Source organism: Eurypyga helias, unplaced genomic scaffold (assembly GCF_000690775.1).
Source record: "Eurypyga helias isolate BGI_N326 unplaced genomic scaffold, ASM69077v1 scaffold24129, whole genome shotgun sequence".
In the NCBI taxonomy this organism is placed as follows: domain Eukaryota; kingdom Metazoa; phylum Chordata; class Aves; order Eurypygiformes; family Eurypygidae; genus Eurypyga; species Eurypyga helias.
The window spans coordinates 31,200-45,211 of NW_010270427.1; the positions used below are offsets into that span (position 1 = coordinate 31,200).

Consider the following 14,012-nt stretch of genomic DNA (forward strand, 5'->3'; position numbering starts at 1 on the left):
TTCTTCTATATGAAAAGAGAAGGAAGTTAATTTAAAAGGAGCACTATATATACTACACATACTGGTTCATTCAATCTGCCCAAAGATACTTAGCAAATTAACATCCGTGGATGTATTCCCAGCTTTTCTAGGGCTTTATGTCTTTCTCAATAATGCTAAGCAAGGAGCTTCACAGACTAAAATATACCCTATAGATAAAAGAGCTTATACTCTAAATACATAATATAAAATCATAAGAAATGACAGTGTTATAGATCATGCTTTAGTTCCATCATTATGAGTTACACATAAAATGGTACATCTATTTGACTAAATTACTAGTCCAAGTTTTTTATGTTTTAATTTTAAGGTTGGCAAGAGTAAGGCAGAAAAGCAAATATCTGACTATAAAAGCATCAGAAAAAAAATCTGAAAGACAAACTCTACCACATGCAGTAGCGCAGTAACAGTGACAATGAAGTAACAGAGGCTGTGCAGGGGCACTCTCTCAGACTTCAGACAAGAGAGAGCTCCAATAGATGTCAAATATCCATGTTTGAAGGAAAATGTAGATTTCAAAATGTTATACACAATCTAGAACATAAAAGTGTCAATACACAATAAAATCTAAGAAAAAAAGTGTTGCTTCCCCCCAGCCCGAATAAACATTACAAACTAAGAGACAGAATCCTTGGGTTTTCGCTTCAGCTGGGCTTGAGCTGCTCCTGTGCAGTACTGAGTACATGTTTTGATCTATGATCACTTTTGTTGCCCCCATATTAGGTGTTAATAGCACCTGTTGCACTAAGCCTTTCTAGCTTTTCAGATAAACCCAAAACATCAGAAGAACTGCCACCCCTCCTGCAAGTAATATGCCTTGTCACCTTCAGCTGTAATAAAACACGCTTGGTCAGAAAAAAATCTCTGAAAGGGGATTACAACCCTTCAGACAAGAACGGCCGGGAAAACATTTCAGTACTAAACAGTAAAGTGTTATGCGAGCGGAGGTGAAATTTCAGCTTCAGACTTTTTCTCCAGCTGCTGAGTCTGAATGACAAAAGACGTGAAAGTGAATTAGAAGGATGGTGTGAAGAAAATACTTTAATTTTTAGCAGCTGTGCTGGCTTACAGTGAATTAATAAACACCTGCAGACAAACTTGAGATAAGCATTTAAGGTAGAAGATATGTATAGCAACCATGCAAGGAAACCTGATACACTTTTCAAAGGCCAGTTAAACTAGACATAACTTAAGCAAGACTTTGTCCCATGCAATACGCTCTCTTACTCAGGCGGGAGAAGCTGCAAGATCTACGTTCACTGACCTATAAGAGTGCATAGAAATCTGAGTTCACCTACTGAGAGATCTCTGGTTACTTATCCTGTTCATCTACTAATGATTTCATATGAAATAATTTTTTCCCACTTGAATCCTGACCAGTAGAAAGAGTAACTTAATTTCTCACATTAGAGAGAAAACACAAAAAAGAACTTCCAAGTGACAACACTCTTCAGACACCATCCTGCCCTATGCAACTGTGGCATTAACAGACTTTATGCTGTAGATCTGTGTGTTTCAAAGCTTCCCAAATTAGTTCTGGGACAACTTTTATACTGTTGTCTTTTGTTTGCCATTACTGAGCCGTAACCCTACTTCTGTGTTATCCATGGCACAACTCTTGGCTTTTGACGTTATTTTAATGGGAATAGTATACAACTCTGTCTTTACACAATGAATGTTTTCTCAGTCTCTAAAGTACTGAGCACCTGTAGCTCCTTGAGCCACCGCACATCTTGAAATTTTCAGTCCCCACATCACTAGATTGTTCACCTTAATGTCTACGACAAGGAGTTCTCCAGGATAGAGATGGAGTTGGCTGTCATTTCTGGGAAAAAAAAATTGGATTTGCTCAGAATTTAAAAATCAGAATCCTCTTCTGCAGTAAATGAATAACTAAGTAAAAGGTTTCTTCCATGGTAAGCCATTTTATGCCTTGCTTTTCATACAGCTGTGGCTGGAGTGTTTGCCACAAATGGAGAGTTTACCAAAAAGCCTGGGCCCTCTTTAAACTCCTTTGTCACTTTCTGGCAAAGTGCCCTCACCATCAAACTCTTAAAAGATCTAGGAGATGAGCAACACCTACCTCTTCTTTTTCAATTACTTTCCAGAAAAGGAAAACTGATTCCAAGGCAGAAGAGAAGCACACAACCCTGTTTCTGTGCCTCAGTGGGTAAGACACCCAGCTAGGATACAGTTCTGACTTTGTACATACACTATGGCCTGATGAGATCTAGTTGTAACTGAGTATCTTCATTCTTACAGCAGCAGAATATGATTCATCACTGCCAAACAGGCTTAATTTAACAGGTACAGATAGGAACATTACTGAAAAATCCCTTGCTACATATACTCCTTTAGATGCTGAAAGCTTGCACTCCAATTATTTGGATATAAAGAGCACTTTAAAATTATTCAGTTGTATAGAACAGTGTGTATGCTGTACTGACATAATAACAAAACCTGGTTTTGGACATAATCTAATAAAAAAATGATCTGATAATTCACTGTAGTTTGTAAAATTCTGGATGATATAGCTGATTGAGTCATTTATCTTTAGGTAACTGCCTCTGACTCAGTCAAAATCAATAGTAACTGAATCTTCATGCCAATTTACTCCAGCTCAGTAGAATAAATGAGTGGAAATGAAGTAATACCTTGGACAAAATTCTTATTTGTCAAATGTCTATATTACAAAAGCACTTATTACTCACAAACACGGACACGTTAGGAGAGAAGATATGAATGTGGAGACTATTTAAGTAAAAGGAGAAATAGTGTATCAGAGATTGTCTTAGAGTGGCTTCTATGCGTTCAGTGCATCTATAAAAGGAAAGCAGAGCGCATCATGCATGAGTTTCTGGAAGATGTCATGTGGTTTGACCATGCATAGCCAGACTGCCATTTCCTCAAAGACTGCAACATGAAGCATGTCGCCAGCATAAGAGGGCAGCCAGGCATGTCACATGCTGACATCTAGAGCTCTCAACTTGTCAAATCCTGGCTCTGTCTCCAGCAGTCAGCGTACCATGGCGGCTGTGCCTCACACAGGCTCTTTGTACAGGGCCAGCGTGTCGAGCACGCGAGTGTGATGCCACTGCCACAGGCATTGTGCAAACAAAAGTTAGAAGCAAGGCAGCAACACGTGTATTCATATCACAAGGTGAGCTGTGGCTTCAAAGGAAGAAGGGACAAGAACTAGTGTGAGCTGTATCCTGCCATGCCTCTTCTCTATTTTTTAGCACACAGCCAACACCAGGACCCTGAGGACTGGTGGCAAAGGCGGCTCCAGCTAAGTGTGGGCACCACGTGTGCTGCTCTGTGGCACTCAGCACGCACATGCAGGGGAGGCAGTGGCCACCTCCCTTCCTCCCCAAATTAGGACTCTATCTAGGTCTTTGACACCCGTGACTAGAGCCAAAACACAAACTCCCAGACCAGCTGGCAAGTTCTCTGCAGTGGTTGGAACCCTGTGGTGCAGGTAAGTGTTTTCACAAAGGCTTTGGGAAGTTGCCTTTGGGCACTGCGGTTCCCTTGGAGAAATGGTTTTCCAGAAATCTAAATATCAAACTTCCTCTTGCTTTCTCTTTGACATTCTCAGCTCTCTTCTCACAGCCAATTATTTACTTGGTAGGAAGTAGTACAACATTTCAGAAAGCTGTTATGTTCTGCTCTGCTGTCCTTAGGTGCTTTTAAACTCTTGCTGTTGTCTGTTCTTTTAGGTCCACTTGCCACTTCTCTCATGCAGATTTATGATTTTTTTTTTAGATGTAAAGAACATCTAACAGCTACGGTGAGCACCTACATACGGAGGAGTGCTAGTGCAAAGCTGTTGAAAAGACACAAATGAGAGACAGATTTGTCCTATATACTTCTGAACTATTACATACTGGTTTTATGACACAAAACTCCGTAAAGATGCCCAGATCAAAATTTCTGACTAGACATTCAATTTGGAAAAAACCCAGCACTTGGGAGCTCAGCAACATGAGCCACAGTTAAAATCTAGTCTTTCTCCCCCTTCTCCTGAGTGCAGCAGTGCCCAGGAAAGGATCCCGTACACCCATTTGGAGTTGAAATACCTTTTTGTAGCCATTTTCTTATGAAAGAGAAAAGTAAATAAAAACAATGTTTAGTTCTATTACGAGTCAAACAAAAGTACACAGAGCTTCCCCCGGCCAAACTCTAGGCAGAAAGCAAAGGCTCTCTCAGCCAAGTTCCTGAAGAGGGAAGCTGTGTGACAGAGCCAGGAGACCCTTTCAAAAGGAAAGTCTTTGGGCAGCGTACAGCTGGCTATCCCTCTCCCGGTTAGAGAGGAAGGGGCACGGGTAATGCTGCTCTGCTTCTCTCCTGTTCTCTGGCTGGTGGAGTGACCGCTGAAAGCCATCTGCAGCTGGGGATACCATCAAAGCAGCCCTCACGCTGCCCTGGCTTATCCCAGGAATGAACTTGTCTTTGAGATGCTCCAGAAGACGTGAAAATGGTGCACCCTCACACTGACCCTCACACTGACTGGCCCGCAGCTGTGCCGAGCACAGCTCAGCACGAGGGACCCAGGCATTTCTGCTGCCAGCTGCATCTCCAAATATCCAGAACAAATGCTGCAATGTTAATACTTACAAATACCTACATCATGATTGACATGTTGTGGTCTTTCTCCTAGCCACAAGGTCTTTTCCTCTGACCTCTGGTCAGGCTAATTCAGATTGTCACAGACTGGAGTATCAACGCCCCCAAGGAATGTATATTTTTTTAAGGATGACGTGTTCAGAATAGTGCTGTAGGCTTTCAGAATAGTGCTGTGCCACCTGCACATGGAGAAGCTATGGGAAGCTTTCCAGGATGGGAGCTCTCTCGTGAGCTTCTGCTGGGTTTAAGCTGTGTGCAGCCGCCAGCTGCCATCCCAGAGCCACCCGGCTCTGGTCCCTTGGCTGTGTCCTGGCCTGACATGACCCCACACCTGAACTTAACAGTCAAATTGAACTCGGTCAGCTAACACCGTTTCTGCGGGTCTTCTTACCCCTCCCTCAAGGTTCCCTTCTGGGTTTTTTTGTCATGGGTAGTGACAGTTTTTGGTTTCTATGGTTTATCAACGGTTACCCTTACCAACAGACCTATTCCTCTGACTGAAAGTCTGGCACAGCTGGAAACTAGAAGGAAAACCACAGATGAATGGCCTGGCACTCACTTACCACTCATCTCCAACCACAGACTGATACAGTTACTGGATTTGACTAACGGCTATCAATCAGCCCAACTGTAGACACTTAGATCAGCTAGCAAGGGCTTGAGGGAAAATGTGAGCTGAAAAACAACAGGGTATTTTACGTTTAATGTTTGGACGGTGTCTTAAAAATTTGCATCTATTTCATGCTCGATAATTAGTGGTATCATTCTGATTTTTTGGCCTTCTCTCCATTAATGTGTGTTTGTCCTCTGCCCAAAGCCAATGGCAGTTCTGCCTTGGAGGTCAGATTAAACAGAAAATAATCCTGTTAATCTGAAAACTGGAATAACATGAACGAGCACAGTCTTCTCCTTTCCTTTGTTACTTAAGTTTGAAGCAAAATGTCATTGTTGTTCCATCAGATCACTAAGGTCACTAAGCTAAATTGTGGCTTGGGTCCATTCAACTTAAAAAATGCTTGAAAAAAATCTTTGTAATAGGCTGGCCACTTATCTGGGGAGGAAGAAAAAATCCTATTTTATTAGGTCTGGTTTGGAAAAACCATCAGCCTCCCACACACCCATATGCACATGAATGGCAGAAGAATAAAGGAGGAAAAGTGCAAAGCGCAGAATTTTGAACACTGACAAGATCTTTCCAAGGAGCAAACCTTCTCCCAGTACAGTTGGTCTGGACTGTGGTGAACTTTTATGGCACTTGAAACTTAAATCATTCTTGTAACAAAACAAGCTAATTTCCAAAAATGGCAAAAATAAACTCAGGCCAGAACTGTACAGTACCTTGGTTCAAAGGTTGCAAATCAAGCTGTGTAGCTTTTACAGTGCTAAGCTGCAACATTCACCTTTGCTTGTTAAAACAAAGACAAAGCAGAAAAGGAAAAAAAAAAAAAGGTTGTTGTTTTAGTTTTCCTGCCACCAAAATCTAACTGCAAGCAGACAAGTGAATGATCACACTTTCGAGCTCTTGGGCCGCTAGATATGTTGGTTTAAGGTTCACTGGAAAACACCAGATAATATGATTGCAAAGTCTGTGTTTAAAATTGCTGTATGATAAAGAGAACAGTTCCCACTTAAACCACATTTAAGACAGATGCCACTTTATGTGCAAAACCTAACTCACACGCAGCATTCATGGCTGTATTTACTCAGTTGCTTTTTGCCTAGATGTCTCTACTGTCTTGGTTTTATCATATCTTCCCTCCCAAAATCCATTTATATATCCTTTTTTTTTTCTTTTATGGATTCCTCTACCGTTCCCTCTATTTCTCTCTTCCTTTCAACATAGAGAAGATTTGAAAATATATTACAGCTCTCTCCTCACTCTGCCTCTGAAAGGCATTTCAGAAATGTGTTGAAAATTAGAGAACAGAGCACAAAAAGTAAAGGTTAAGCTAGGAGTTAGAAAAAAAAAAGGTAGAAACTTTACTGTATGGAAAATACAGGATCTAGTAGGCAAAGCAAAATATTCCTACTGCTGCATAGCTACAACGCCCACTTAAAATAGTGAGTACTAAGTGATCAGATACGCTAAAGCACAGGAAGACAAAGATTTAAAATGCATCTGAAATGAGACAAACCCATGTCATAGAAGTAAGCCTCACAATTCCTTACATGGCAGTATTCATATTTTAGAGTCTCTTTATTATCTTTAGAGTCTCTTTTCAGATGGTTCACGGTACTATCCTTGTATGTCCAGAAAGATAAAACAAAACCAAAGTCTTCACTGCAATCAGTCAGACTTGCCTTTCTTTCTCTTGTGTTCAGCACGACCAGCATTTCAACTGCAATATCCATACACACAGCAAGAAGTTAAAAATCCAGTCTGGTGACAATTCACAAGTGTGCAAAACAACTCTTAGCAAGGATAATTTTAAAAAGACAAGGAATATAATCCTTCCCTTCAGAAATCCTTGTGATTTTTCCATGATTTCCTACCCTACATAAATCATGCCAGGTTTATCCATTGATTTCAGTCTGAGACGGTGTTTTGTTTATGGTGTGTTATATGAATACGTGGTCTCTCTCTTCTGGTCCTGTCCAAACCAAAGTATCGTCAGTCACATCTTTGCCTGCACTGATGCACTTGGGCTATGGCAAGAATATGTGCTGTACTTAGAAAAACAAGCTCCATACTAAATTGCATACTACCTTGCTGCTAATGTTCCAGTCTGTGATACTATACTGGTGATTACAGGCTTTGAACAAGTGTTTCTGCTCCCCCAATGCTTTGGATAATTCAACAATATTAATGAATAACACTTTTAAGTGATGACATTCTGTTACATAATTTGAATTAAGAGTCACTTAGTACACATAAATCCTCCTTTCAGGTATGCATTTGCGAAGTTACGGATTCATTGTCTGTTCCTCAAGACCATTCAACATCAACGCAACTCATCACAAGGAATGAATAACCCACAATATGTCTGGAGTAGAGAATACCGTACTTCAAATTTTCAAGGAATTCTCTGGAACAGCAGAATTTCTGTGAATCGCTTTCCCCATAGCCCACTGTCCTCCCTACTTCATTCTCCAGATGAAGAACATGCTTAGGCAGTTGAGAACCTGTGGTTCTGCTGTTGAACGTACGTTGCCAGATGTATACCTAATTTTTTCAAAGTGCAACCTTAAAAGACTACATCTGTGAGAGATTAGCACCTACAGGAACAGCTAATGCAGACCAAATGACCCCACGACGAAACTGATGCTAGTTAGAAGAACAGACTCAAGGATGAACTGGACTGCAGATCTCTGACCTAAAAGCTGCCTGTTCCATCCAAAGCACCAGAGCACCTGCAGGCTCTGCTACCAGTTATCATTTTGTTGCCTACTGGTTAGTGGGAATATGTACCTCCTTCTTTGACAGGGACATGCATACAGTGGCTTACATACTCATGGCCTGATTTCCTTGAGGTTAGCTTTTTTTCTGTGTGTGTGTGATATTTTGGCAGACAGATAACAACAATCATACTAGCAGAGTGGCTTAAATGCTTGCAAATTCAGCCTGAACACACTCTTTTGCTTGTGCTACAGTCACAAGAAAACCAGAAGAGAGACACTGCGAATTCCAGCCTCAGCTTTTCAACTGACAATTCTTCCTATCTCCCACAGACATTGCAACCCTTAGTTTGAATGAAAGTCTTACAGCCCTGGGGAGTTACCTGGCGAGGTTTGTTTCACAGATAAGACAACAGCAAGCTTGCACAGGATCACCAAAAGAGGTGCAAGGAATGGAAGCTGGGACAACGCTGTGCAATACCCTCTTCTCCTTGCTGGTTTGCAACACTCCTTTACAGGGATCACCCCAGCTAAGTGCTGTACTATGCACATTAACAGAGAGTAGCTCTGCCACTCTCTGGGCCACTCTGTCACACTGAATTGTTTCTAGAGAGGTTACAATCCCCTTTGAAGTCAGGGTTAATTTCAACAATGAGTTTAACAAAGCCAAGACTTTACCACATGATCCATGTAAAAAGAGTTTTTCTTTTTACTCAGTGATAGAAGTTCAAACTTATCTATGCAGCTTCAGGTTGTGGAGACAGCTTAAAAAAGGGTGTTCCTGTTACATTTGGCTATTTCTTTTCTGCAACAACTTGATGCTATTGATCCCTCATCCCATAGGTGCTCCATCTCCTTCCACAGACCTATCCTACTACCCAGTTCTGAAGTCAACACACAAGAAGTACAGCCTGTTGGTCCCAAATCCAGTGCTCACATCACAGCCTGATCACCAGATGAGGTTCTAAGCTTTGATTTCATCACATCTGTATATATTACCTAGAGGACAAAATCCTGGATTCACGGCTTTTCTACACACAATGATGTAACTCCTCTAATTGGACAAATTTATACCACTGAAAGATTACTTATATACCTATAGCTTGTTTCCCTATGTCTGTTGTTTGCACCCATGAGGAAACTTGTCCCATCATAGGTATTTTATTAGTCACACACATCTTATCTGCTGCTACAATTTTCAAGCATGATTTCTAATGTAATAACTGCTTCACATACATTAGGAGCTGGCAAAGAAAGATGAAAAATGGGACAACCGCTAAAACCATGATTTAATATTTTTGAAAATGAATAAAAAATAACCTCACGCTATTTGTGCCAATCTTGTGGCTTAAGAAATTCTGGGGCTGATGATCTTACCAACAGCAGGCTGATTAAAACATTATGGAGCTGGTGCATGAATGGTCTCAGTAAGAAGCCCATGTACATGGTATTAATTTCCTTCTCGGATGGATGAAGTTTGGGGCACTGAGATAATATAGTTTTCCTTTTGCTCTGGTGAGGTGGAAAAGTTTTTTGGGAGAGGACTGTCTTTCAAGTTTTGGGTTTTAATTAGTACCTGTAATGTTTGTGAAGACTGCACATGCAGTCACAACACCCGCCACTCTCAAATGCATGACTTCTTCAGCTTGACTGGGCTGTGAATATAACACAGATTAGAGAAACTGATGATTTGTTATGATGATTTTTAGCTCCATATTTACTAAAAAGGAAGACAAACTCAGTTGCTTTTGTAATATTATAGTTAAACTTACCTAGTTGGAATTATTATATAGGTATCTGAATCATTATTCCCACATACACAACTACTAACACCCTAGTCTGTGCAGGGTTGAAATCATATAGGATTGTGGTTTTTTTAAAGACTGGGCATGTATAGATGCACCAAGAGCTAAGCATCGAAACATTCGGACATTTTTTCTAAAGACTGTCTACTCAGAAAAGAGTCCAAGACTGGTGACCCTTGCTTTCTTTTATAGATCTTTTCAATCAGGTTCAGAACATAGTCATCTTCCCCTCTCACACTCATTCACCTTGATTAAGTTTTACGTAATCCAAACAAGAAGAGAGACAATCCCTTTCTCCCTAAAACACTGGCGATGGCTTCCTGCTTTGGAGCTGCCTAGAGTGCTTGAACCAGCTGGAAGGGTTTCATGTATCCAGACAGAAGTGGATGCTACTCCCATGTTTGCCTTTCTCTTTAATGAGTTGTTCACAGAGTAGGAGGTACAAGGCCCTTTCCTACTGGCCAGGAAAATGCTCAGCCTCAGAGTGAAAACTTTTTATAAGTAATACTTATTTTTATGTAAACATAAACAAAAAAAGCGCTAATCTTCTTGCTGTGCCAAAGGATGCTCCCATGCCATTGGGCCAGCTGTATCTCTGCAGGATTCTGTGATATAGTAGCAAGCCATAGCATGCCTTACAATTTTCCTTACTGGTTATTATCATTAATGCACCATAGCTTTTAAATCACAAAGAAAACAGTCACTGGGACAACTACATTTACACTTTTGTTAGATAAGGACAGTCCATCCAAAAGTGTCTAGAAGTCACTGCAACCTACTTAACTGGACAGGAAAGTTAAAAACTGAAACCACTGTATAAGGAAATTTTCAAGTAATGCCTTATTTGGGGGTGCTCTCATCAGCAGCGCACATGGACAGAGAAAGATGCACAAAGCAGGATAGTTTCTGCACAAATACACATACACCTGAGCAATCTATTGATGACCTGTAAGTAGAGAAGGATCCTTGGGAATCTGTGCAAGGGGTTTCAGGAGACAACCTTTGGGCGCTCATGTATGTAGAAGCCTACAAATCTGCACCATAATTAAAACGTGCGTGTTTTAAACACAGCTATGATTTTATACAAACCTCAGATTACAGGAGGACCAGAGTCCTGACCTGAGAAGCGTGATTTGTTTAGCTGAACCAGCCAAGATGAGAGAAATACTCAAATTTACGCTAGGTCTATCTAGACAGAGATATCTTATTTTTTGTATCTATGAATTCTTTTATACACTTCTGTGTATTTCAGATCTATTTCTTAAACAAATACTTTCTTTGCATTTGTCTTAAACTGTTTTGGATTTTGGTTTAAATTAAATGAGGTGTCTCCTGCTTAGAGACATAGCAATCTGTAACACGGGGACTGGAGCATTCATACAGAACTCAACTCTATCCCAGACTTGTCCAAACCTACAGCACCCTGACTGTGTTTGTAACAGCCTCCAAAACTACCTTCTAGCAAACTGAAACCCTTGTACATCTTCTTGGTGTAAACAGGATTCTGATATGTTTTGTGATGCTCTGTAGTGTTTTATTTTGAAACCTGTTCCTGTGAAGTCTCCATGATATAAAAAAGCCCAGAGGAATCTCAGTACAGTTTTTAAAAATGTCAGAGCTTTAAAATATTTCAAAAAGAAAGCAAAAGAGAGTAGTGAAATAAGGCAACAAGTAGCCAGTAGGAAAGTAAAAAGAAAAGTTTGGCTTAATGTCAAACCAACACCTACTTCTAAGCTGTAACTGCATTCTCATGCTCTTACCCTATCATCACCACCAGTGGAAATGCACATCAGTGATTACCCAAGGGTACTACCATTTTCCTGCAAAAATAGCTGTTGCATTTATTCAATCTTTTGGAAATAATCCATGAAGTTTGCAAAATTTTACAGTTTATTGCTACCAAGGTCACAGTTAACATGGGTTTTCTTTTGCAATCCATCAGGAGAATCAGAAAGACAACATATATCATACAGAGAGTATTGCAACATTAACCCAATACAACGGTCCACGGAGATGGCGTTCAGTGCTGTTCACTGTAGCTTTATGGCAATGAGCCTTGACATCAGTCTTCCAAATCATGCTTGTATACTGAAGTATGTGAAAGACATATTGTTTCCAATGAAACAACATAGTACATACAGACTTGGCAGATTCCTGACTTCTACAGTTTTTGACCGTCTCCCAAATTCAGGACTGAGAATGTCAAACTGACCCTGCATTTGGCAAGAATAATAGAAGTCCTGGTTTTATCAAACTCTGCTTCAAGTCAGATCTCATTTCCATTTAAAAAAATCTCTGATTTTGTAATATTAATATAATACTTTCATTTGTAAACAAGTAAAAATTTAACTGTCCCTAATTAAATTTACTGTGTTGGGTTTGGAGAGTCAGTGAGGCTCATACATCATAAAAGAAAAAATAAAGATAAATTGGTGGTGCTTGTATATGGCAATATTTCCTAACTGTCAGCATACTGCAAAATAAATGAGAAAAAAAAGAGAGTTTTGAGTATGTAATGAAGTACCACGTTTAGTTGTTTGTCCTGTATCACTCTTACTGCACATGAAGATGTTGACTCTGCTATTTAATGCTATTGAGAACCTGGCAGTATTTTCGATAAGACTAAATCTTTAAAAGTTCTCAATGGAGGGTTTAATCGATACTCCTAAAATCCACATTCTTTTTTCTCTCATTTTCTGGCCTCATTTCTGAGTCAGAGACAGAGAGGGTGGAGTATAATAATTCTACCCAGGCCATTTGACCAGGCAAGAAGCCCAAGAAAAATGATTTTTCCATATACTAACATTAATAAGTAGTAGAATCCCAAAGTTATTTTGCAAGATTTCAATTAGTATTTTGAACTTCACATAGAACAAATGAAATAGTTGTTTCTCAAGGCCCTTGCAGTATGACTTCTCCTTGTAAATCACACTGATTTTGATTTTTAGGCCACCCAGCATGTTATTTTCTTTCACATTTTCCTTTCATATATTCGTTGATTTCAGAGTGACTGTTACAAAATGCTATACGTTTTCTACATGGAGATCACCCAGGTGATGACAACATGCACTATTTTCAGTAAACTCATCCAAAATGCATGTAATTGTGTTAATATTGAGATAGATTTACCTCGTTAAGGTTCTTGGGGGTTGATCCTCTCCACACCCTACATGGTACAATCTACGTATTAGTGTCCTTCCATAGGGAAAGGCAAGTGTTTCTCTTGCATTCACAACTCATCTGCATCCAGCTACAATATTTTGTAGCAAGACAGTTTTGATAGCCAATTTAATCAAATCAGCCCCCCCCAAAATGTTTTTATCTGTGTTTTTATGGAATATATTTAACACCTCTGTTACCCTACACTCATACTAAATAGCTTAGTCTTAAAATAAAAAATCCTACCTCTGTTTCCTACCTCTAGAAATCAACTTTACAGTAACTCACGAGATCTTAAATATGCCAAGAGGGGACTATGAGCAAACAACCAATGCTACAATGCACAAACTCTGGAGCAAGATGACTCTGCCAACCACCATGCTCTGGCTTCCTCAGGTTCAATTCTTTCTAGAATCCAGCTTTACTCTAATTGGTCAAGAGTCTCTCTAGCCCACTTTTAACTGCATTTGGACTCAGGTTTAAGAGCAATATAACAATGCTCATACAGGCTTTATCAAGAGCTGAGGCAGACTCCCAACAAAGACTCCAAATGGTAATGAGTATGAATTCACGATGGATACTTACATTTTGTGCTGCAAATAAAAAATCCTATCAGGCCTTTCCAGCATAAATGTGACCAGTGCATTGTACCAGACATTACTGCACATTGTTTCAAATCTCAAATAAAAACCAGGAAGAAAATAAAACTGTATTTCTTACTTTCGACGGAACATTTCTGCAAATATGCAGCCGACACTCCAAAGATCAACTGGTGTTGCGTAGCTGGACTGAAGCAAAACTTCAGGAGCTCTATACCACAAAGTAACGACCTGTAAAGACAAAAAGCAACAGAAGAGACAGCACACTTATCTACAGAATTACCACCTCATAAGTGTTGTGCATTACAACCCTCATTTATTTTAATCCAAATTATAAAATCTCACATAGAAAAGGGTACTGTACAGAAAATATCAGTATGGATAGCTGCAGTGATGATGAGTTGGGAAGCGAGACCACTTTTTGCCAAGAACACTGCAGTTCAGGGTA

The 14,012-nt window shown here is 39.9% G+C and overlaps 1 protein-coding gene across 1 annotated transcript in view; it reads right to left on the reverse strand.

Moving 5' to 3' along the window:
• Positions 1–13,795, reverse strand: part of LOC104514696 (cyclin-dependent kinase 6-like) — a gene marked incomplete at its 5' end in the record, with an annotated part of 30,255 nt that extends 16,460 nt beyond the window's left edge. The window contains one exon of the mRNA XM_010158447.1: positions 13,686–13,795. Coding sequence (XP_010156749.1) covers positions 13,686–13,795 — 110 coding nt within the window. The remainder of the gene's footprint in view (positions 1–13,685) is intronic.
• Positions 13,796–14,012: the final 217 nt, after the last annotated feature.